General features: G+C 43.7%; 1 protein-coding gene across 8 annotated transcripts in view; it reads left to right on the top strand.

Moving 5' to 3' along the window:
- Positions 1–27,073, top strand: part of LOC1276484 (BAI1-associated protein 3) — a 74,115-nt gene that overhangs the window by 36,818 nt on the left and 10,224 nt on the right. For all 8 annotated transcript variants that reach the window (XM_061642329.1, XM_061642334.1, XM_061642335.1 and 5 more), the window contains one exon: positions 4,514–4,682. In XM_061642329.1, coding sequence (XP_061498313.1) covers positions 4,514–4,682 — 169 coding nt within the window. The remainder of the gene's footprint in view (positions 1–4,513; positions 4,683–27,073) is intronic.

Here is a 27,073-nt window from a genome sequence, read left to right on the forward strand (position 1 = left end):
ACAAAAACCACCCCACACACGCAAGACACGGGAAATGTGTTTTACAGCTTATCATGAAAACCAATCCCTGCAGGTACAGTTGCAGGTTACAAAGGAAGCATAAAACGGACGTCTGCAGCGACAATGCGAGCTCTCTTCCTACACAGAACCCCCCTCATACGCAGAGGTTTTTTTTTACTCCTAGAAATAAAAACAAAATCAATCCACCAAAAGAAAACCTTTTCATTGGAACGACTATCACCGCTGTGCTGCATGGCGTCGTTCGGTGTGATGGAATCTCAGCTGGTCACTTTGGCTACGAGCAAAGGTCTACGCTATGGTGCACGTCATTTCGTTCAGTTCGTTCAATCCTCCATTCACTAGCTCGTAATTGAAAGGTGTGCATCGAAAGACAGCCCATCCATCGGGAGAAGCGATCGGGCTAGCTGTCAGCAGCATCAGTAGCAGCAGCTCCACCAACTGTGCCTTTACTTTTGGGCTGGTGGAAAAATGGATCCATAAAGGAGGTAGCTGTGATTGGAAAGAAGTGTATGAGAGTTGAAAAATGTTATCTTTTGTAGGGAGAAAATAGTATTTTCTTTATAGTGCCCAGATGACTGAAAGCTATTTCTAATGGAATGTTTTGTTTAAAGTGTGTCTTTTTATAAAAAAAGCCTTTCTCGTTATGCGCCACATTTCACACATCGATAGGAAATGAGCCGTTATTGTTTCATGCTCTCAGTAATAGTATGTTTCCGACCGGTTAAACGAAACGCAAAATAAGGATCAGGGAACGAGCGCTGAATGTTAAATCCAAAGAGCTTATTTTGAAATTCGATCACGGTTAGGATTTTTTCTTTGGTTTGTGGCATTAAACCCTCATTCCCCGTACACCCCGAAGAAAACACAAGCAACACATTCTGAGTCCGAAAATATCTGTTGCTATCCACACACACACCTGCTCTCATCGCCCATTCAACCTCAAAGTCGCACAAAATCTTAATCATACAGACAAACAAATCCGGTTGGAGAGTGTCGGCGCGCCCTTCGGGTCGGGCTTGGCTCGATTTTCTCGAGTAGATCACCATCACCACCAGAGCGTGTGTGGTGACCGGTGTAGGCGTTCGGGTGAATTTTCTTTGCAAAACCGCTACCGTTCTTTACCGTTCAACCAAGCGCTCCCGAGAAAAAAAAACACACACACAAAAACAAAAGCAAACTGAACCAAATACCATAAAGCGCCGCTCGCCAAAAATCATCTCGAGCACGCAAAACGATGACGACGGCGTACGACGATGGTACGATCCGGAGCCGGAGAGATTGGCCAAACGACGGGCGGTGGTCTGCCGGCACAGCGGAAGCAGTCGAGGAAGTAATGTTCATTCAACCCGCTGCTGGTGTTTAAGTAGCGTGGGATTTTCGATTTGCGTCACCAAGTGCGGAGAGACCGAAGCACACGGGCTCTTCTAGCCATTTGCCATGTGGTTTCGATTCCAGCGAAAAATGGTTTTAACCGCAAACTGACACTGGGCTCGCTGGCTGTGTGTGTGTGTGTGTGTGTGTGTGTGTGTGTGTGTGTGTGTGTGTGTGTGTGTGTGTGTGTGTGTGTGTGTGTACGCTAGACGCAAACTACACCTACCAGTTGGTAGGTGGCTTGGTTCAGCATTATTTAATGGTATTTACCAATGAGCCTACTATAAAGACGACATTAAAAAGAGTCAAAATATTATATTAATTTATCAAAAAGTAGGATTAGTAGGAATGTATCAATAGTGGTACAATTTGTAGTGGTACAGATTATTTTAATGGATTTAAAGTGTCAGAAAGGAAAACTTATTAATATTTTAACACAAAGCAATTGGACTATGACTTCGCAATCACAACCATTTTTCCGATGAAACACATAAATTTTACGAAAAAATACATATTTTTGTGACTGCTTCGTTGTACCTATAATGGTGGTATGGTTCCTATAGTCGTCGTATTGTGTTCCTATAGTTGTGGTAAACAAAGATACTTCTGTTTTCAAAGATAACAAAGATAAGCTGTTTTCGTGCTGTTGCTTATTTTAGTGTAAACAGTATGGCATGTCAAAAATATCCTCAAAAAAACCTAAAATTACCTGTTTTTATTGATTTTGTAACAATAACTACTATGTTTTGTGTACCTTTGATGGCACTATGGTTTTTCTATTGGGCGTAACGTACTACGCGGACATGTCAGCCTATACAGACTTTCGAGACTTAATTCATTACCACGCAGCCGGATAGTGAATTCTTGCTACGGGGGGACTGTCCATTCTAGGATTGAACCCATGACGGGCATGGGACCATGGGACCGTCCCTATGGGCACTATGGTAAAAAACACTTAAAAATACGTAAATATGGTCAAACGGCAATGAATTTCAGTAAAGCAATAACATTTAAAAACAAATATGTTAAAAAACTAAAGATTGCGTTATTCTGTGGTCATTTAGAACGTTAACAAAAATATGAGTTTCGTTATGAAATCCTAAGGATTTTGGAAAAATGTTGACACATTTCACAAAATAATGGATTTTTCGGTCATTAAGTAACGTTATGGCTCCATTTAACTTTTAACCCCTTTGGAAAAGGCCAGAGAACATTTCACACTAACATAAATAACTTAACTACTGTTAATTTATCGTATCGAACGCATTTTAGTGCAATACCACCACTATTGGTACTACCACCACTATAGTCACGTTTACCCTATATTGATATTGTTTAAAACGACAACAAGAAAAAAGCATTAAAATATATTTCAAGAATAATGTTGAGAAAATGATGCCACCTTTGAAAGCATTGTAAAAATAATTAGATAAATCCAGTAACAAACACATGTTAAACAAAGTATGATTCATATTTTTATTTAAATCTAACTTTAAGCCTCCAAAAACTATACAAATAAGAACCATTTCCAACAAATAACCATACAAATAAGAACCATAAGAACCAACCAAACCTTTCGTTCTGAATTATACCTTCCAATTGTAATGAAATTTGAGTCACAAATTCCCAAACACAAAACATACGCTGCTGTCTACCTTCCACACTACACTGCAGTAAAACATTTCAGTAAAACAACACTACCGTACCAAGTTAGGCGCAGTCCTTTCTGCAATCAAAATAAAGCAAACACTCCACCAAGCTCGTACTCGCACGTGTAAATACGTGCCCGCGTGTACGGCTGCGATATTAAATTTGAGCAACCGTTAAACCATCAATTCGTTGTTATTTCTTGTTTGTGTCGGGTTTGCTACCTGTACCCGGTCGTATTTTGTGCAATCCTCTTCTCCACTGCTCCGGTGGGAGGGTAAAACAGGATCAGCATCATTTCACCAACAAAAGAGCTTCATCTTCACCGACCTGCGTACCGTAACTTCACCCGTAAGCGCTCTCTCTAGACGCCCATATGCCACCATCACCACACCACAAGATGGCTCGAACTCGTATCGAACGAACGAACGAACGAACGGAATCCCTTATTCCGTTCGCCGTTTGCTAAAACCCATGTTGGAGCACAAACTTCCTCCACTGTTCGGTCGAGCAACTTTTTGGGAGATTTGCCTGCCTGGTTGTTTCCACCATTCCTTACACAATGGAACGAAAAATCCGATGCCACCATGTGACACACCATGGTCCCATCGTCACGATCCGCAATGTTCCGAAATGCCCGCGGGGGGCTTGGGTGCGGGCTCAGTGGATTGGAAAAACGAAATGGAAAAGCTCGTTAGAAAATCAACATTATATGGGAGGGAGAGAAAGAGTGCATGGACTTGTGTGTGTGTGTGTGTGTGTGTGTGTGTGTGTGTGTGTGTGTGTGTGTGTGTGTGTGTGTGTGTGTGTGAGTGAGTGAGTGCGTTTGCGGGCGTTTCTGGAGTTCCGTCGATATTTGCATGCATGCATGGGCGAGGGAAGGAGGAGGAATTTTGGATATGATCGGCATTTTCTTACATTTTTGCTCACAACTTTTCGCAACTTTTGTGGCTTTTCGTAGGATTTTTCTTCGCCTTCCCAAAGAACGGAAATGATTTAAAATTTCAGCGAAGCAATTTAAAGTAGCGCTCGCAGCACTAGCGATGCAGCAAGGAAAACAGCTCCAAATCCAGCTTACCATACACGAACCTCACCGGCAAAATCCTTCCAGCACAGTGCATTCAATCCTTCACTCTTGCTTGTATGTATCGCACACACACACACACACACACACCGAGCTTAATCCCAACCAACAACAGTAGTGTTTCTGCTCACGTTTCTCTTAATGCCTTGTAGTTTAGATTCGCCATAGATTTACAGTGTGTTGCTTTTCTTTAAGCGCGCGGAAAAGCAGAGAATGGGGGCTACCCAGATGCTACCCAGATGCATCACATACGGCACATAAAAATCACAACCGAACGCTCCGTTTCATTCATCTCCACTCTTTCTCTCTCACTCTTTCCTTCCTCCCCGTCGCTGCTGTTCATCGCGCCGGTCCGCGGTCGTTGCTTATCGCTGCCGGCGCCCGGCACAGTTTGCACACTACAAAGAGGAGATGTACCTTCAGGCGCAGCGCGTGTTCAACGTGTCGGCCGACCGGCACTACCGGCTGCTGCATGCCGCCACCGAGGAGAAGCCCAAAATCATCGTGCTCACCGTGATCGTGCAGGAAGCGGAAGGGCTCGAGGCAAAGGACGCCAACGGTGAGTTTCTGCTTGCTGCTCATTGACTTTCTCCGTTTTTATTTTTCGCTTTTACCATCGCTTTTTCACTTCATCAGTTTGTGGGTAGAAGTTTTGTTATGTTCCAGGGGACGGTTTTAGCTGACATGTTTTGCCACGTGTGGTTCGCGTGAAGGTTATTTGTTTAATGAAAAACGTCTCAAAAGTTGCTATTATTTAACAAATACGAATATTTGATTTACAAACAATCCAACTATGTGCAATAGTTCTGGGTATTGCTTTATATTATTAAAAATCTTTCAAGTTTTGTAATGAAGTGAGTTGGGTTCAGGAACAATTCCAAGGCTGTTATGGGTGAGGGATCAGTTCCTAGAACGATTTAGGGTCAGGGGCATTATCAGTTGTATGTGTTCAGGATGAATTTCAATACTAATCTAGGACTTGGTTCAGGACAAGATCTTCAGAATTGGTTCCAAGAACTGAATAGTTTCTGGATCAGTTCCTGGACCAGTTTTGGTTCATAAATAGTTGGTTATGGTTTAATGTTCAGTTTAACGACTGTTATGGATTCACGATCAGTTCCAGGATCAATATAGGCAAAGGATAAGTTCCATGACCGGTATGGGTTCAGGATCAGTTTGAAGATTGTCCCGGGACCTAAAAAGCTATGGCAGCAGTTTCATGCATGAGTTTGGGAACCTATTTCAAAAAAATTAAAGGATTAAAGGAATACGATACATGACAGATTATGGATTTGGGCTCGGAAGTATTTTAAAAACTGGGTTAGGAATACGTTCGATTGCCGGTATGGGTTCAAGATGAGTTGTAAAATTGTCTAGGGACATAAAAAGCTATGAGGGGGTTTGGGTTTGGGAACCTATTTCAGGAAAAATAAAGGATTGGGATAAGTTTCAGGATAGGCTATGGAATCGGGCTCGGAAGAAGCATCAACAATAGGTTCGGCATAAGTTCCGTGTCCGGTATAGATTTGGAACTTATCCAGGAGAGATTAGGAATTAGTTATAGGACCTGTACAGATTTGGGAGTAATTTAAAGTCTGGTAGGGGTCATATTAAGTATCAAGATCATATCAAGAATAGTTCACGTACTCGTAACAAGAACCATTTAAGCTCGAGGACATGTGAGGATCGAAATGTTGAATCATTCATCATCAAAAATGATCAGAGTTTTTGTCTTGACCGCAGGAATACTATAAGTCATTAGAAAAAAAAAACATTGAACTGGAGAAGTGGTGATACAAACGGGAAGAAATATATTATGGAGCAATATTTTCATTTTCCTACGATAATAAATAAAAACTCTGAAATATTTCATAATGAGATTATCTCACTCTAATTTTATATTAAGATGAAAAGAAAATGACAAAAAGCTCACGTTCTCTATGTGTTGATGTTTCAGAACAATTTGGGATTTTAAGCATTTTGTCTTGTAAAGTTAAATTGGCAATAAACAATAATAAAATGCTCTCAATATTTCACCGAATGTGCATGTCCACTTGAGCACACACACGCACACTTTAGTACCATCCAAACGCACAAGTTGCGAAACGAGTTTACCACCACCGGCAACGAGTAATGGTGTTATATAAACCATAACAAGCTGCACAGTAACACCCTCCTACTAAAACGATTAGAGGCTGGTGTGTACAATAAAGGCAGCAACGAAGGAAATAAAAAAAAAAATACACGCCAAGTGTTACCACCATCCAGCGTGTGCTGTAATGCATCATCTTTACAACGATTCCACGAAACGGTGTTGAGGGGAAAAAAGACCACTAAAACGAGGTACCGGTGTCACTTGAACCGTGTGTCGATTTTATAAAATATATATATGACAACCCGGTTCCTTTCGCTCCACGTTTGATCCCATGGTTATGCTCTTGAGATGCTTTTTGCATCGTCGAGTTGATGTACTGTAAATTTAATAAAGGGGAAAAAACAAGCATGCAATATGTTAGGTTGCGCGTCACTACGCTGCACGTGGGACTGACTGGTGGGACTGGTGGCTGTTGCAAAGTTAACGACGTTTGGCCGATTCGTGGAAACATAATTGAAGTAAAAGGGAAGGGAAGCTTTACAATAAAAGAACTGCAATGTTTGAATCTTGAATATCTTTCGTGACACCCCACTACTGTCTGGCCGTTACGGAATTCCAAGCGAAATCAGACGAAACGAATAGCCAAAATATTTAGTATTCATTTTCAAACACAACACTCCTCTTCTTCGCATAATCCAATTTTCACCATTTTTGTTTATTGTTCGCGCGGTTAACAAGTCAGACGGAGGATCGGAGCAAGTTGACCACACGGAATGCCATCCAGCTTTACCACACCGAAAATATCCACTTTCAACGACCAACCAACCGGCTAACTTGATTTGAGGCAGCCGGTATTTTTAGCCACCCATTACCACCCATTCTCACCCTGCCTTTCTGCCAGCCTGTGCGTAAGTCCCTCACAGAAACAACAGGAAAATGTACGCAGCGTACGCATATCCTAGCAGCATTCCCACGGTCGAAGGGCGACATAACGTCGATGTGGTTGGCATGAGTGTATGTATGTAGCTGTCTGTCTGTGTGTGTTATCAGAGATTGTAGAAAGTGCACCACATCCGCCCTCACACAACCGTCGTAAAGATAAGCAGAGATTCCAGCACACGGAACAAAAATACACGGCGATAGGAGCGACTTACGCTGTAAATACGCCACCGGTCGTTGCGCCGGGCAAAAGGGCCCATTAACGCCACCGCTGCCACTCTTTCGGTGGTGGTGTCGGGTGAATCGTTAAACAGCTCCGGGAGTAGCTTTTCCGAAAGGTAACAAACAAACAAACCAAAAAAAAGCTTTCACTACCTTCTACGCTTTCCTCAGAACGATTTTGTTGCAAAGCGATGCCTACCTACATCCCTTATTACCGTCAAACTAAATCCACACCCACCTCGGAAATTGTGGCCCCTACCATCAAAAAGTCGACCCGATAGCGGCCCGAAGAGCGATTCCCAAGAACGGAGTTCGTTCCCTTTTTTTCGGAGCATTTTTATGTGTTTCTTCGGTTCCTTTTTTGCTAAAATGATTAGCTCGCCCCCAGTAATTGTGTAATTCTTTTACGCACTGTTTCATTGAACCAGGCTCTCCATTTTCGTTTCCTTTTTTGTATCCACATTGCCCACGCGGGACCTAAGACGGAGGCTAGCACAGTACACAGTAGCTTTAGGAAAACTTTAACTGCCTGCCCGGAAACGTGTATTGTTATGGGTGGATTTTTGTTTTTCGTTTGATAAAAGACAACCACTCATAGCAACGCAGCAGGTTGCTGGGGGAGTTGTGCCAGTATTTCCTGTTTTTTTTTCTTCTTTTTGCTGTCTACAGGATTTGGTTTGGATCTTTGCATATTGTGCGCCCTCCCCCGGTTCGCGCTGCGTGGGATTGCAAAATGATGTGCTAGAGGATGCAAATTAACAAACAAAAAAAAAGGAGAAAAAACAAGCCTGCCTACTCGATGAGTGTTTCGCTTTGTGTTGTGTTTTATTTCGCAACCAGCTTCACCAATTCACGGCTGAGTGGCCGGTTGCTGCTGCTGCTTAAGCTGCTAATATTATTTGAACGTTGTTAGTTTATTAATCGCTCTGTTTCAGGGGATTTGCAATGTTAAGAGCGGGGTGGGGGGAGAGCTTTTTTTATTAAATCTTCAATGAAGCGATCTGTACAATGAGTGATGTGAGAGGTGCGTGAAGTTGAGCGAAGATGAGCGTGTACATTTAATAGCCTCACTGGTGATAATCTGTAAATTAAGTTAGTTTTTGAAAACTTTTTAGGATAGCAAACATTTATAAATATATTAGTTTTGGATATCAATCGCATCAATTGTTGTTGATATTGGGGAAAATGTACAATTTGCAGTCGATTTAATGTTATTGGGGCCCTTTCCATTTTAAGTTCGTAGGCTGAAATTTCAGCCTGTCAGCTGTATAGCAGTTTTCGAGCAGTTTTCTAAGGCTGCGCTCTGGCACCAATCGAACACGACATCCGACTCGAACAAACCCATTTAATCCCATATATATGGAGGTGCATTGTCAGACACAAACAAACAAACAAGACAAACCTCGTGTCAGTTGATTCTGTCTGTGATGTTCGATACACACCTGTGCTGTGAGTACCTTGGCTGTACTCCCAGAGCGCCGCCTAAATGGGTATAATATACAGGTGGGCTTATCCCAAGGTGTATGTATTTAGAAGATTGATTTTTATCACTTCTGCTTATCAACGAAGATTTTAAGAGTATTTTGTGTATTCGTCAAGCCTGCAGAAAGCTTGTTTGAACACAAGCTTTCACCCATCCTGTCAAAAAGTGATATTCAAATTTGGTTATAAAAAACATGCTATAAGACCACCTGGACTACATACACTTTGATTCTGGATTCCATCACCAGAATGCATTAATGCACTCTGGGATAAATGTAAACAACATCGTGTTTTGCCATTTTTCGAGCAGGTACTCGAATCTAATTCTAGCTTAGAGGCTAGAATAATCAAGACTGAAAATTGCAGGCTTGTTGTATGTGTGGTTTTGTATGGAATGTTTACATGATTTCAGCCTCCAAATGTCAAACTCCATATAAAAAGCTGACTAGAATGGTGAAGGGCCCCATTCTTAAATTTAATTGGCAAAGTTGAAGTTTACCTCAAAGCAATATGTAAAAACACGTAGAATGGTAGTTTATATTGAATTTTTTTATCGATTTATTTTTTGGTCATTTTACCGTACAAGTTTACAGATTATTGCATTAAATAAATACCATTAAACGCAGTAAAGTATTGCAAAAATAGTTCCTCCTTTTACCTTATTTCCACAACGCATGCAGTTAATTAAAAGTTCAAGCTATTTTAATCGAACGATAGAACCAATTTCAAACCTTCAAAACTTCACTCCACATGTGCCGGGCGATTCGCCATTTGCTCGGCTTACAACTGCCAGCATTAAAGACACTCAATAACAATTCAGCCCATCTTCCACGCGAACAGTTCCATTTGGATCAATTTTTCCCTTCACTAGGGCTCTCCTTCACTTGCCACTCAGGTAAACGGCCGTGCAGTCAAGAAATTGCTGCGAGAGATTAAGGGGTGAAAGCAAAAAACTTCCTCTCGCTTTTCCAGCTTTCCAGACCACAGAGCGAGCTCAAGAGTTCGGTGGTGGTGGTGGTGGTGGACGTCCCGGCCTAACTAGACTCGACTCGAGCCTCATCGTTACCTGTCCGATAAAGGTGTAGAATCCTCCTTTACTGTGGTAGAACGAAGAACGATTAAAAAAGCTGAAAAATAAACCCCGCCCGAGAAACGAAACCACCGTCGCCAGCCTCTCTCTGTCTCTCTTGCATTCTAACCGCGGGGATTTAATTTGAAAGTGAAGAAAATTGAAATTATCGATTATTTTAGCGCCATTAAGTGAAAGGGATGGGGGTCGATGGAGCAGAAGGAAACAGGACAGGCCACTGCGGTACTGCCGGTAGTTGATTGGTGAACTTTTCCCATCGCAATAGTAGTAGCAGTAAAGTGTTTGCGGAAGTTAATATGTAGCTGCGTGGATAGTGGAAAACTTGCTCTCGGCGGGCAGGCAGATAGGCAGACAGGCCGTACCGAATCAATTGATTTATCTTTTTTGCGTACAAAACATGCGTGCGTGAGGATTTTTCATCTCAAAGCCCTGTTGGGGGCATTCATTCACCCCCACCATTAAACCTTTCCCATTAGACGTGGAAATGTGAGCCGTGCGCTTATATTGATTTTGCTGCGATAGCTATTTATAACCGGGCAGACAATAATCGTTCCGAACTAACTTTAGTGGAGGATTTGTTTTTTTTTGTTTTCCTCCACGGCGGATTAGCGGATGGTGTGGACGAACAACAGCTACTACCCGTCTTTAGGATGCATTTATCCGCCTGTCTACCTTTCTGATAGTTGTTTGATTGGACGGAATGACGCACACAGACACACGCTGCCACCACGGGACGCTGCTCAACGCTCATATCGCACGACGGCCATGCGAGCCGAGCTCGTGTGTGAACACCAACTTTTACACCAACCGGAAGTGGGGAAGCAAACTCTTCCTTCCCTTGCTGCTGCTCAAATCCCTGGTGTATGGATAGAAAACACACACACACAGCGACGACATGGACGACTTTACGGTACAGTCGTAGACCGTTCTGTGGAAAATCCTCTCGCATCTAACCTCACCACGCACAGCACATTATGTTGTCTCTCCGTTGTGCTGAGAGCAAAGTGTTGGGAGACGAAACGAAAAACAAAAATGGGACGGATGCTAGAATAACTTCGCAATCAAACAACCATTCGGTCAGTGCTTTGCCGTTCCGCGTTTCACGCCTCGTTTTTTCTTCTTCTTCTTCTTCTTCTTCTTGTTTTTATCAAACGCGTACCGGATGTCCGGAAGAATCGGTATCGGTGTGCTTCGCACCATGAAACCGTCGTCGTCGAGAAGCGTGCGAGCGGCAAACGATTCTAGCAAAGCGCACCATCGAGCCTTTTATTTCCTGCCCATCAAAACTCGCACGGGCAAAATGGGTACAATTAGGTTTTGTGTGTGTGTGTGTTTCATGCTGATATAGCTGTTTCACGGTTTCACGGTGTAAGGATTTGCGTTAAGGCGTTTTACGGTGCTGTAGATGAGGGAACGTTCACAGGAACGAAAATCAAATTTATACGCACATAAAAAGATGTGAAGAGATTCAGTAGATGTATAAAAAGTGATGAAAATATTATAAATAACTTTTTACTAATAACTTTTTTTAATAATAATTAAACTTTTTCACATTTACCATAATATGACATAAGATCGGTAAATTTTACTATCAGCTCTACCAACCACTCCATCACTTTTGAAAGACAAGCAAAAGAGCAAGTTGTACAGCATTCCTTTCACTACACATTCCTTTGCGGGCGAATCGCGATCGGGATGAAATTATTGAATAGGATCAGCATAATTAGACAGCTACACGAAAAGCTCTTCGCCCACCCCAAAACCCTAGAAGAGCACCGGCAATTCAGCCTTGGTTGAGTGATTTATTGCTTGCTCTTTCACGGATGGAGCTAGCATTCCATCGCGATTTATGCCAATCATCGTAGAATTTTTACCATTCCAGTCAATAACTTTGTGGCACAAGACAGACGGACGGGAACGAATTCTTTACAATTTTCTATTCGCAGACAGACACGACATGAATTGGTGCTGTTTGCCCGGCAAGAACAGTCCGTTTTCTCTTTTAATTGAAAACAATTCCTTTGTGATTTTCTTTTCTGATAATCACATTTTGAGAAGGGTCTTACACACTTTCAAAATTTCAAATTTTGTATCATCCACAATCAAAACTTTTTCTCTCTCTCTCTACCTCTCTACCTTTATGCACTAGTTGTCAATTTACAATCTGACACCTTTACACCCGTCTATACTGCCTTTTCCGTGCTGCATATAAATCGAAACTCTCCCTGAATAATTCGTCGACATTCCACCGGAAAAGAAAAAAAACCGGGCGAAAGGTTTCATCACCCATCCCGTACAACCAACCCCCCGTAGCAGTGTGATGGGGGCGGAAAGATCAAGGAAAATTGATTTCATGAATATCTTGCTCCTCGAACGGGTGGAAACGCTTGTGCCAGCGTTAAGGGAATAGGAAAGCTGACGGAAGGCTGACAGGCTAAGCAGAAGTGGCAAAAAAGTAGGGTCGTATCTTATTTTTCTTCTCCTTCGTCTCATTCTGGTGCGTTCTTATTGTCGACGATACCATCTAACTTCCATGTGAACTGCTGGTGGTGATGGTAAAAAATTCGGGATTCAAAACAGACTTATTCCCTCATTCAGTATTTATTTCCATCGCCACACACCCCTTCCTTCGGCTTCGGTCGTTTTGTTTGTGGGGGCGCACGACAGACAACAACAAAAAACTCGTCATTGCGACGCATTGGATCCGCAATTGGAAACAACGGTGCTTGAGGCTTATTGGATTGGATATAAACATACATTTTGCAGTGCGATTTGCGTGTGCCTGGTGCTGTATGGTGCCGGGCTGGTATGGGCTTTGATTGATTGAGTACTGTGGCGAATCGAAACCCGCCGCAGCTGGTACCATTCGATTTAGGATTCGAGAGAATAGTTTGATAAATCGCTGATTGTAAATGGTGCAATCGGTGACTGAGCGTTTGATGAGCGTTTGGAGAATAGAATAAACAGATTTTTTCTGAAAAGTACTGGGCGGCTCCATCGGAAAATTAAGGAATAAAAATGGAAATTCATAAATCACTCCAAAAAGAGTACTGAAAATCGATTTCCGTGCACAAGAATGGAATTTCGTGATTGAATTGATATGTTTTTGTTTCATTATAATATCTATTATACATGCATACGAATAATTATTTCATCAGTGCAATGGAGGCGCATGGTGTTTTATAATATTCATGGCTATTAACACTTTAAGCGCCGTGTCATATAAATTCGCATGACGGTTTTGCTCACCGTTCAGCTTTGCATCTGACGCTCAGTGATTCTCTTGAGAACAAATCAGGTAGGATCGAGCGAACGAGAACGACATGTGCTACGCCGCTTATCGCAATGAAACAAAAGAGTGATAACAATGGCACGAGAAACTGTCGCTCTCATCGCTCTCTTGCCATGGGCTACGTGCTCACTCAAAAACTGTGACGTCAGGCCGGCGGTCAAAGTGTCAATAGCTCGTTTCCTGGAACAATCGAATGTTTCGTCATTGATACTACGCTTCAAAGTGTATGTTCATCGTGGTTCTCTTATGAAGAGGTACACATACTTCATTTAATATATTTAGCTTCAGTCACATTGTTCACCTTGCATTCCAAGAAGACGAAATTGCTTTGAAGAGTCTTTTGACCCTATTATAACTGAAGCAAGCATGTTATTTCCCAAGGAATGTATTTTGAAACTATGATGCAATACACTTAGCTCATTTGTACGTATTGTATTTCTAATATATCCTATTGTGAATCGGCGAGCATATTATATTTTACTTCCCAATTTTACCAAACTGCACAATAACTCTGAAATTAATTATTGTATGCTATAAATAGACTGTATAGATCTACGCTTCTATGAAATGTGAATTCCCCTGCTGCAAAGGTTTAACAATCAGTATCACCGCACCAGCACCATTCTTAACCATTGCTTTGTTCACCGGAACATTATTACACAAATTCGTGGAAAACCGGCACAAACCCGCGCACACACAAAATTGTACAGGAAAGGTAATCTTCATTCATCTTCATGTTCACACTGCACGGCGGAAACGGATCGTTGTTGCTGCTGCGGCTGCGGCTGCTGCGGCTGCTGCTGCCGAATGTCTCTGGAGAATGTGTTTTAATTACAAACCCCCACAAAGCAGACACTGCGACCCGTTCCGTGATTAGCTTGCCAGGCTTGCCGCTCTGAGAGGCTTAGCGCTGAGGACATGGTTATCGCACCGGCACGCCTACAGTGAACGTCGTGTGACAACAGCTCATCACATCCCGGACCCGTTCAATGTGAGTCCCGTTTTATCTTGCGCTAATTTGCATAAGGTGCGTGGTGGCGGTTGTCAGATAAATTAAACAACCAACCGTTTACAATACCATGTACACCAAGCAGCCTTCCCGAAGCGCCACTGTGTGCTGGTAGCGGTGTGAAAAGCTCACTTGAAATGATATAAAATGATCAAAACATTGCAAAACCAACTCTATTTTCAATGAAGATTCTCAATTTACCGTTGAGATTATGGGACCCATTTTCATAATTTAAAATCAATACCCCGCTGCTCGGCTGTAACGAGCTTCAATCACTCGTCAATAGAGCGCACCGAGCCCACCGCACCGTGACACAGCGAAGTGACATGAATCGAAAGCATGCGCTGATAGAAAAGAGTCCCCGCAACAAAAAAACGACACCGGCCACTTCCCGGCGCCCTCGTCTTTAGCGCGGGCCCCGGGTAAATGGTGCGACCAATCCGCATTACTGCCAACGTAGGAATCTCTCGAGACCATTAGCGACTGATGGCATAAATAGAGCCTGAAACATTCACTTCACTCAACGCGCAACGTGGCGCAATCAGAATGGAGACACCAAGGAAAGGGGGATGGAATGAAATGTCAGCAAAGTTAAATTGATGGAAAATCGGGTACCGGTGGGGGGGTTGCTTTTTTCACGGTCTATCTATCTTTCCCGCTGTCAGCTTCGAATCGGTATCATTCGATGATGGTTCACTCGATTTGGTGATAGTGAGAAAAGCATCTATATTAGACTTTTCAAAGCGTGCACTTCTCATTTTATGAGAAAGATGATTAATACATTCATTTAATTTGAGATAACCACTTTAAATAAACACAGCTTGTAGCTCTAATGTGATGGAGTCAATAAAACTACACCTTTAATGCTTCCTTTGTACTGTTAATCTTTCTACATTGAATGCACACACACAACATATCCTTCCATTTAAAAACACGTTAACACAACTGCTGGAAACCCAATTAACTCTACGCTCGTTGCGGCGTTGATTCCCCCTTTTTTATGTCGGTGCTCGGCATGCACGATCATAACAAAAACGAGGTCACCACACCACATTGGCACCCGTTAAACACCTAATTAAATTCCCACTTGCTCTTCATGGTGCGGGTCCGGCCCCGTCCCAAAAACCTGAAGCAAACGCATAAAAACAAAGGAAAACTTTTCGTTCGTTGTCATACAAACTTTTGCGCAAAAGGTCCGGTTTTAACCGGTACCGCAGGCATACAAAACAAAACATAAAAACGCACACACAACGAGCACATTAAACAAACAAACCAGCTGGGTATATACACCAAAAAAAACGGGGGCTTCATCACAGTACGATGATGACAGAATGGTCTGTGCGGACCTGCCAGTGTCCAGCAGCAGCAGCTGGAAGGTTCATATTTGTTTTATTTTTTCCTGTTACAAAAGTTGGCAATTTAAGGCTTCCATGGGGCTCGGTAAAATACCGTAATTTTGCAATGCACTTTAACAGTTACACCAAAACGAGAGAACGGAGTCACAAGTTCGTTCCCAAATCAAAAAAGCGGCTGTAAGCGAACACGAATGTCAGCTGCAATGCAATGTGCGCTGATGCACGGGAAATGGAATTTCAATTACGCGGCGGTTAATTATGTTTCGTCAAACCGACAACACATTACCGGGAAGGGATTAGATTTTGCTGCATGGAAAATCGCGAAACCGTACTCGCTTAACTTAAAAGGTTGTGTTGAGCTGCTGTCCGATGCATTGATGCACTGCCCATGGAAATGCTATTGAATTTCTATACTTTTTTTGTATGTGCACCATCAGCTTTGATCCTTCGATATCAATGCCCCAACGCCCCCAAACGAGGACAAACAAACGGATTGACGAAGGTGCGCTTAACGCCACTTGCCACGATTAATTAAGCATGCTTGCCGTGGAGCCGCGCGGGACAACAAAGCGGGGATCAAAGTCACTGAAACAAACGGGACTGGAAATCCCATTACACTCGCGCGCGAGTCATTGTGTGTGCGTGTGTATGGCCTCAAGGGATACAAAGGGTGTGAGTAGTAGAAGCCCGCGGTCAAGCGTGATGAATTAAATTAAGGCCCGTGCGATGTGTTTCATTGTTGCTAACAACAAGCATTGAAAAATTACATTCACTGTTCGTTGAAAGCTGATCCGCTTGATAGAGGGCGCTGCAGTAGGCGAACAGAAGCTTGGAACAAAGATCGATGTAGTTATATTGAAGCATATTCTTTTAAATGCTCTCACAAAATCCATCCAGTTCCATGCCCCACGTTTAGAAGGTCCACAGCTGGATTTGATTTATTTATTTAATTTAAAGCTATGCACCATAAAGAAGCAGCACCACCAGCAAATCCGATCTTAAAGAAGAAGGTGAATTTACACCAACAGAAAGGAAAGAATGCGCAAAACAAACCCCAAAAGCAGACTATTAATATTGAGAGTGTAATTTGTTTGAGAGATGTTGCGTAACGGCACCCCGGCACCGGTACCTCCCATGAGCCTCCCTCCCCGAACCGGAGCAGGAAACAGAGCACCTTCTCATCTTAAGCCTTTGTACCCGCAGGGACGCCCCTTTTTTACAGATTTCGCAGCCACCGGCGTCAGCGTGCGACGCGCCTTGTGAAGCTGATAAATCATCATAATTTTGCCACGCTTCGCCCCCTTCCCCCACCAAAAAGAATAACCGGTCACTGACCGGGTGGCTGCTGCTCTGTGTGTTTGTAAAAAGCATCTGTGTCTGTTACAACGGAACGCAATTGGAAACAACGGTGCTTGAGGCTTATTGGATTGGATATAAACATACATTTTGCAGTGCGATTTGCGTGTGCCTGGTGCTGTATGGTGCCGGGCTGGTATGGGCTTTGATTGATTGAGTACTGTGGCGAATCGAAACCCGCCGCAGCTGGTACCATTCGATTTAGGATTCGAGAGAATAGTTTGATAAATCGCTGATTGTAAATGGTGCAATCGGTGACTGAGCGTTTGATGAGCGTTTGGAGAATAGAATAAACAGATTTTTTCTGAAAAGTACTGGGCGGCTCCATCGGAAAATTAAGGAATAAAAATGGAAATTCATAAATCACTCCAAAAAGAGTACTGAAAATCGATTTCCGTGCACAAGAATGGAATTTCGTGATTGAATTGATATGTTTTTGTTTCATTATAATATCTATTATACATGCATACGAATAATTATTTCATCAGTGCAATGGAGGCGCATGGTGTTTTATAATATTCATGGCTATTAACACTTTAAGCGCCGTGTCATATAAATTCGCATGACGGTTTTGCTCACCGTTCAGCTTTGCATCTGACGCTCAGTGATTCTCTTGAGAACAAATCAGGTAGGATCGAGCGAACGAGAACGACATGTGCTACGCCGCTTATCGCAATGAAACAAAAGAGTGATAACAATGGCACGAGAAACTGTCGCTCTCATCGCTCTCTTGCCATGGGCTACGTGCTCACTCAAAAACTGTGACGTCAGGCCGGCGGTCAAAGTGTCAATAGCTCGTTTCCTGGAACAATCGAATGTTTCGTCATTGATACTACGCTTCAAAGTGTATGTTCATCGTGGTTCTCTTATGAAGAGGTACACATACTTCATTTAATATATTTAGCTTCAGTCACATTGTTCACCTTGCATTCCAAGAAGACGAAATTGCTTTGAAGAGTCTTTTGACCCTATTATAACTGAAGCAAGCATGTTATTTCCCAAGGAATGTATTTTGAAACTATGATGCAATACACTTAGCTCATTTGTACGTATTGTATTTCTAATATATCCTATTGTGAATCGGCGAGCATATTATATTTTACTTCCCAATTTTACCAAACTGCACAATAACTCTGAAATTAATTATTGTATGCTATAAATAGACTGTATAGATCTACGCTTCTATGAAATGTGAATTCCCCTGCTGCAAAGGTTTAACAATCAGTATCACCGCACCAGCACCATTCTTAACCATTGCTTTGTTCACCGGAACATTATTACACAAATTCGTGGAAAACCGGCACAAACCCGCGCACACACAAAATTGTACAGGAAAGGTAATCTTCATTCATCTTCATGTTCACACTGCACGGCGGAAACGGATCGTTGTTGCTGCTGCGGCTGCGGCTGCTGCGGCTGCTGCTGCCGAATGTCTCTGGAGAATGTGTTTTAATTACAAACCCCCACAAAGCAGACACTGCGACCCGTTCCGTGATTAGCTTGCCAGGCTTGCCGCTCTGAGAGGCTTAGCGCTGAGGACATGGTTATCGCACCGGCACGCCTACAGTGAACGTCGTGTGACAACAGCTCATCACATCCCGGACCCGTTCAATGTGAGTCCCGTTTTATCTTGCGCTAATTTGCATAAGGTGCGTGGTGGCGGTTGTCAGATAAATTAAACAACCAACCGTTTACAATACCATGTACACCAAGCAGCCTTCCCGAAGCGCCACTGTGTGCTGGTAGCGGTGTGAAAAGCTCACTTGAAATGATATAAAATGATCAAAACATTGCAAAACCAACTCTATTTTCAATGAAGATTCTCAATTTACCGTTGAGATTATGGGACCCATTTTCATAATTTAAAATCAATACCCCGCTGCTCGGCTGTAACGAGCTTCAATCACTCGTCAATAGAGCGCACCGAGCCCACCGCACCGTGACACAGCGAAGTGACATGAATCGAAAGCATGCGCTGATAGAAAAGAGTCCCCGCAACAAAAAAACGACACCGGCCACTTCCCGGCGCCCTCGTCTTTAGCGCGGGCCCCGGGTAAATGGTGCGACCAATCCGCATTACTGCCAACGTAGGAATCTCTCGAGACCATTAGCGACTGATGGCATAAATAGAGCCTGAAACATTCACTTCACTCAACGCGCAACGTGGCGCAATCAGAATGGAGACACCAAGGAAAGGGGGATGGAATGAAATGTCAGCAAAGTTAAATTGATGGAAAATCGGGTACCGGTGGGGGGGTTGCTTTTTTCACGGTCTATCTATCTTTCCCGCTGTCAGCTTCGAATCGGTATCATTCGATGATGGTTCACTCGATTTGGTGATAGTGAGAAAAGCATCTATATTAGACTTTTCAAAGCGTGCACTTCTCATTTTATGAGAAAGATGATTAATACATTCATTTAATTTGAGATAACCACTTTAAATAAACACAGCTTGTAGCTCTAATGTGATGGAGTCAATAAAACTACACCTTTAATGCTTCCTTTGTACTGTTAATCTTTCTACATTGAATGCACACACACAACATATCCTTCCATTTAAAAACACGTTAACACAACTGCTGGAAACCCAATTAACTCTACGCTCGTTGCGGCGTTGATTCCCCCTTTTTTATGTCGGTGCTCGGCATGCACGATCATAACAAAAACGAGGTCACCACACCACATTGGCACCCGTTAAACACCTAATTAAATTCCCACTTGCTCTTCATGGTGCGGGTCCGGCCCCGTCCCAAAAACCTGAAGCAAACGCATAAAAACAAAGGAAAACTTTTCGTTCGTTGTCATACAAACTTTTGCGCAAAAGGTCCGGTTTTAACCGGTACCGCAGGCATACAAAACAAAACATAAAAACGCACACACAACGAGCACATTAAACAAACAAACCAGCTGGGTATATACACCAAAAAAAACGGGGGCTTCATCACAGTACGATGATGACAGAATGGTCTGTGCGGACCTGCCAGTGTCCAGCAGCAGCAGCTGGAAGGTTCATATTTGTTTTATTTTTTCCTGTTACAAAAGTTGGCAATTTAAGGCTTCCATGGGGCTCGGTAAAATACCGTAATTTTGCAATGCACTTTAACAGTTACACCAAAACGAGAGAACGGAGTCACAAGTTCGTTCCCAAATCAAAAAAGCGGCTGTAAGCGAACACGAATGTCAGCTGCAATGCAATGTGCGCTGATGCACGGGAAATGGAATTTCAATTACGCGGCGGTTAATTATGTTTCGTCAAACCGACAACACATTACCGGGAAGGGATTAGATTTTGCTGCATGGAAAATCGCGAAACCGTACTCGCTTAACTTAAAAGGTTGTGTTGAGCTGCTGTCCGATGCATTGATGCACTGCCCATGGAAATGCTATTGAATTTCTATACTTTTTTTGTATGTGCACCATCAGCTTTGATCCTTCGATATCAATGCCCCAACGCCCCCAAACGAGGACAAACAAACGGATTGACGAAGGTGCGCTTAACGCCACTTGCCACGATTAATTAAGCATGCTTGCCGTGGAGCCGCGCGGGACAACAAAGCGGGGATCAAAGTCACTGAAACAAACGGGACTGGAAATCCCATTACACTCGCGCGCGAGTCATTGTGTGTGCGTGTGTATGGCCTCAAGGGATACAAAGGGTGTGAGTAGTAGAAGCCCGCGGTCAAGCGTGATGAATTAAATTAAGGCCCGTGCGATGTGTTTCATTGTTGCTAACAACAAGCATTGAAAAATTACATTCACTGTTCGTTGAAAGCTGATCCGCTTGATAGAGGGCGCTGCAGTAGGCGAACAGAAGCTTGGAACAAAGATCGATGTAGTTATATTGAAGCATATTCTTTTAAATGCTCTCACAAAATCCATCCAGTTCCATGCCCCACGTTTAGAAGGTCCACAGCTGGATTTGATTTATTTATTTAATTTAAAGCTATGCACCATAAAGAAGCAGCACCACCAGCAAATCCGATCTTAAAGAAGAAGGTGAATTTACACCAACAGAAAGGAAAGAATGCGCAAAACAAACCCCAAAAGCAGACTATTAATATTGAGAGTGTAATTTGTTTGAGAGATGTTGCGTAACGGCACCCCGGCACCGGTACCTCCCATGAGCCTCCCTCCCCGAACCGGAGCAGGAAACAGAGCACCTTCTCATCTTAAGCCTTTGTACCCGCAGGGACGCCCCTTTTTTACAGATTTCGCAGCCACCGGCGTCAGCGTGCGACGCGCCTTGTGAAGCTGATAAATCATCATAATTTTGCCACGCTTCGCCCCCTTCCCCCACCAAAAAGAATAACCGGTCACTGACCGGGTGGCTGCTGCTCTGTGTGTTTGTAAAAAGCATCTGTGTCTGTTACAACGGAACGAGGCGCATATCTACCTTTACCTGTGCTGACAACGGGCTGTGATCGTGACAACGGGAGACGCGGTCGTTGCACGCCTCGGTCCGGCCCATTAGTGCTGATTGATGATCAAGGTAGCATCCATTTTCGTACTTCGCTCGCACACCAAACACCTTTGAAGTGAGCCCTGCCAGCACCCGAGGGAGGATAATTTTGCTCACCATCTCACCTGGTGTGGGCCACACAGTCTTCTTGACCCGTGTTCGGCACCTGGAACGGGGGGCGGGGGGCGGGGGGGGGGGGTGGTTTCCTTTTCATTCGGCGCTGGGTATTATCAGCCAGTCAACATCTTTTGAGAGGTTGGTGTTTTCGTTTTTATTTTGTTTTTTTGTTGCTATTTTCCCTTTGCTCAGAGGGTGTATCCTGCCAGCGGAATCTTAAGCAACACTCAATCAAACACCGTCACCTGAATGTTGTACGAAAGGTTTTCATCTCTTGAGGCGGAGGGAACGAGAATATCTTCAATTACTGAAAGCAGCAGGAAAGGAGAGCCTTTCAAATTGAGCCCCCGTAACGCTCGGGGATCGTAACGATTGATATGGAATGCGACCTTTTAAAGTGGCTTTTCCGTGTAAAGTTTCCAATTTGCAGTGCGCACTCTTCTCTTTAGTAAATTAATCCCCCTTTCCTTACTACGAGCTCTGTGTTAATAAGCAAATGTAATTAGATAAAATGCGTTACCATCGACTAGTTGCACACTCAAACACTTACAGGAAAAAAAGCTCATCAATTGAAGCACAGCGAACCGGCAGGCCCGAATGTGTGTCAATCATTAACGTGTTCAATTTTCTCCAATTCCATTACAACGTCATAATTGGCTTTTGGATAAAAAGGAGAACAAATTACAACAAGCGCAAACTAGCAGCTGGCAGCAGCAGCAGTAGCAGCAGCAGTAGCAAATATTGCTTCAATATCCTGTCAGCGCGCTCTCTCTCTCTCTCCGTGTGTATACTGTGCAGCATATAGCACGACGAAGGACACTGGCTGGCAGCCAGTTTCTTTCCTAGCAGTTTGAAAGGTGGCGTATGTCATCGTCACCATCGGCACTTCGTCGAAGGGCAGCTGCTACTTTTAATTACATCCCTCTTAATACGCCGGATCGGATCAATTTGCTCACCCTGATGCAGCCCGTTAGCCCGAAGGGGGGGGGGGGGGCCGAAAGGGGGTAGGGAAAGGAAGGAGAAAAGGGAAACGAACACACACACACAACACCGTTTCGTGTGACGATGGCTTCACAGAAAGGTATGGGATAAAAATAAACGTCTTTTTTCCTGAGCTGCACTGCGTTGCTTGTTTACAATTTTCTCCTTTTAATACTCCTTCGTGGAAATGCAAACTTTGCTCCCTTCATCGTCGAAGGATTATTAGAAATTCAACTTCTTTTTTTTGTGTACTATAGTTGCATGAGCTTATCCAAACACAATTCCACTGGTTTTTGTTGTGACACACACACACGCTCTTCTCTCATCTTTGACCGTGCCATTTCCCCGAAACGAAAAGGCCCAAAATAAACAGGCTTTATAATGTAATAACAAAGCGCTTCGATCGTAATACGCTTTTGAAACCAACGTTAGCAAAATAGCGATCAGTTTCCCGTCCCCCGTTTGTTGTTTACTCTGCTCTGCTTGTCCGCGATAATCTCTGCTGGAAAATCCATCTGCAGCATTAAAAACCCCCAAAACACAAAGCTCCCGAACGAAACACAACGAGCCAACGGACGCCCACCCCTTGGTCGCCAATCGTGACCGTACCATCTATTATCCATTTATCGCATTCCGTGTCTTCATAACTTTGTTTCCTCCCCCCCCCCCCCCTGCAGCAAACAATAAATGCAAAACAAATGTTTAACCCTAATGGTTGTTGACTGGTGGCAATCAAAGCTGCCGCCATGAGCCGTACCGTACCAAAGCTAAGCAGGAACATAAACACACAGAACCACACGCATACATTGGAACAGGCTTTGTTCGGACCAAACGCAAACGTACTCAATTCACACGCAAGCCTGTCAGTGAAGGAAACAGAGACAAAACCGAAAAAAACACACAAATGAAAAAGCAATTTTGGGCATCATCCGCACAACGTAAACCGCTTACCGCAATCCATTTTCATGGATTAGAGAGCGGACTGCTTCCGCCCCAGCCAAGCCCGCCATTGAAGGAAAACCAACAACAAAAAACGCAAAATCCGCTTCTTTACAACGGAGCAAAAGGACACACATACGCTCGCATGGTAAAACAGCAAAGCGTGCGTGAATGAAAAGTCATACATTTTCCACTTCACAACCCGTTTCGTGCGCACAGAGTGGGCTTGTGATGAGCACGCACGAAAAATGCGAAACTCATTCATTTAATCATTTTCGTTTGCCTTTGATTGTTTTTTGTTTTTTTTTTTGTTTTTGTGTGAGCCACACAGCGCTCAGTAACGTCAGAGCAAGTGGAATAATATTTTTAACCACAAACAACAGCGTAACAACCACCACTTGCGTACCTGGTGAGTTGGCACAACGAAGCCTGCTGGAACTGTAGCCCGTCAATCACATAAATAAGCGTACGATTCTTACATCAATGTAAAGCTTCAAAAGCTCAAAAGCTGTGAGAGAGAGTGAATATCATGTTTTCGACATCAAACGAAAACTGCAAAACTTTCCATCGCAAGAGGGGGGAAAAAGAACGAGACAGAGAGAAACAGCGAAACAGCGTTTTCCATAAAAATGACAATAACAGAACAGAAGCTTCAGGCGGTCCCGTTTTTTATCCCAGAAATCACCACGACACCGTAGGTCAGGTTGACCGTAAGCAAAGTTCAGTCGTTTGATACGATGAGCGATGGGAAAGTAAAGAATGAAAATTAAAAAAAAAAGCTCTCAGTCTCGCCACAATGATGCACCCTAAAATACCTTTTCCAATCATACCTCTGCCATCGTTCGCTGATGGACGTCAAGCATCAGTTTTTCACTAAAAACCTGTCCGATTTTTACATCCATCTTCAAAGTCCACTTTTGTCCACCGATCGATGATTGGAAGGATGATGATGATGATGGTAACCACAATTAACCAAAACCCAGCAGTAGCTACCATGCCGACAGTGGTTTAACAACCGGCGACTTCCGGTACTTTATGCTCATCCCACCATCCCATGCTCGCCTTTTCAATCCATCAATTTCCAGCGTTAATCTCCAAAAGGTTTCTCACTTCCGGGCCTTGCTGCTGCTTTTACCTTTTCACATGGGTGAACCGAAAGATTGGCTTTTTAGTTCAATTACCCTGACCATGGGTGGCAAAAAAGGTCATTTTAATGACAAGAGCTTCGTTCCCGTATGTGGTTAAGGAGGTTCAGGGGAGAGAGGTTAGCTATACTGGGCCGCAGGGGGAGATGACTTAACGCTTTCTCGATTGCAGTATTGTGGTTGCGTGTGCATGTGTGTGTTTTTGTATCCTCTTAAATCCATAAGATAAGATCATTTAATCGCAAAAGTTAAATGAAGCTATTTAGAACATCAATCAAATTTGAGTCGAAGCTCGAAGCTTTATGCGCTCAAGATGATACGGATGGCATCATTACCTCCTGTCTTTAATAGCATCGTCTCTGTCAAGCAAACAGCTCATACGACAGCAGTTATCAGTTAATGTTTGCTAATCAATCTGTCATGTACGCTTTTACAAGGTTTTCTTTAACTCAAAAGCTTTAGAGCTTTTAACGGAAAGTTTAACATCAGACATGATGGTGGTAAAGAAATTAAAGAAGGCGATAAAGTTCAATACATTTTTAAGTTATTAGTAGAATTTTTGACTGCCTTGCAGCTATTGAATTTGTGCCCGAGTTGAGCTTAATTCGCACTTAAACAAACTATAATTGTTGATTAAAATTTGTCAAGCAATTCGGTACAAAAAACCAGTGAAATAATGCTTTATCTACCGTTTGCAAGATGTTCACCGTGAAGTTTAGGATACATTTTTTGTGCAGTTACCCGATACGTTACCCTTTTGGCAAACAATTGCCTCTAAATTTAAACTAAATATAATTTGAAGTACATTATTCTTTGCAAGAAATATCCTCTTTAAATTTCAACTCAGTACTAGTGATGTGCTGTATGGAGCGCACCCACGACTCGGATCCGACTCCGACTGTTGTTAGTCCGGTACAAACTCCGGCAAAATACAATCAAACAAACCATCAAATCTATCGGGAGTCATCCGGAGTCGCCCGGAGTCGTTCGGAGTCGTCCGGAGTCGCCGGGAGTCGGTGTCGTTCGGAGTCGTCTGGAGTCGCCCGGAGTCGTTCGGAGTCGTCCGGAGTCGCCGGGAGTCGGTGTCGTTCGGAGTCGTCTGGAGTCGCCCGAAGTCGTTCGGAGTCGGAGTCGTCCGGAGTTTTCCGGAGTCGGCTGGAGTCGTCCGGAGTCGGCCGGAGTCGGGAGTCGTCTGGAGTCGTCCGGAGTCAGAGTCGTCCGGAGTCGTTCAGAGTCGTTCGGAGTCGTCCGGAGTCGACTGGATTCGGAGTCGTCCGGAGTCGTCGGAGTCGTCCGGAGTCGTCGGAGTCACCCGGAGCCGCCAGGAGTCGGAGTCGTCCCGAGTCGTTCGGAGTCTTCCAGAGTCGTCGGAGTCGTCCAGAGTCATCCGGAGTCTTTCGAAATCGCAGTTGGTCGGAGTCAATAGGAGCCGTGTGGTTTAATGTGCTTGTGATCTGACATTTCCTTTCGTTGTGTTTTTTTTTTTTGTTTTTCACTTTGCGCGTGCACTTCCTATACCAGCCGACCTCGGCCGACACCAGATGACTCCGGATGACTCCGTCTGCAGCCGTTTTTTGATGACTCCAGACGACTCCGGACGATTCCGAAAGACTCCAGGCGACTCCAGACGACTCCGACTCCGGGCGACTCCGGGCGACTCCAGACGATTCCGAACGACTCCGGAAGACTCCGGGCGACTCCGAACGACTCCGGGCGACTCCAAACGACTCCGGGCGATTCCGGACGACTCCGAGCCTTTTCGGACGAATCCGAACGACTCCGGATATTGCAGCGCGGACCTACCTTCCGGAGTCGATTCCGAATTTATCGGAGTCGGATCGGAGTCGACTCCGGATTTTGGCCAACTTTACCCATCACCACTCAGTACCATACTTCGTTGCGTTAAATATTAATCTTTAATGAGGCAAAACAGAAGAAAAATGTACCTTTTAATACAAAATCAATATCAATAGAAAATTGTCGAATTTCTCTTCTGTTCTAAAATAATTCTCCTCTACCATCACGAGAACAAAACCATCCGCCATAATAGAAACAATCAGATATTGTCACGTCAACGTCAGCGGTAAAATAATGGTGGTAAAATAATCGGCAACCCGTGCCCGTCAATCGAGTAAAACGCAAAACAATACCATTTACAAAAGGCATTTCCCTTTCTCCCAATCACATTGTTCGCGGTCGTTCCGGTTTCCGTTGCCTACTGTCATTTTGCCCCATTTTGCGCCCTTTACAGCACGGAACGCGCGAAAGGCTACAAATCAAAAGTAACCAAATGGCACGTGCTACGGCGCGCTCCTCTACGCAACGAAAGTGAAGAAACTAAACAGAACACTTACACCGTGTTACAGCGGGTTCGTCGCTACCGCCATCTCGGCCCTGTATCTGGGCCCGTGAAAGCGAAGGAAACGGCCCGATAGAGTCCGTAGATTGACGTTTACAATACAATCAAGC

The sequence above is a fragment of the Anopheles gambiae genome, chromosome 2 (assembly GCF_943734735.2).
Source record: "Anopheles gambiae chromosome 2, idAnoGambNW_F1_1, whole genome shotgun sequence".
Classification (NCBI taxonomy): domain Eukaryota; kingdom Metazoa; phylum Arthropoda; class Insecta; order Diptera; family Culicidae; genus Anopheles; species Anopheles gambiae.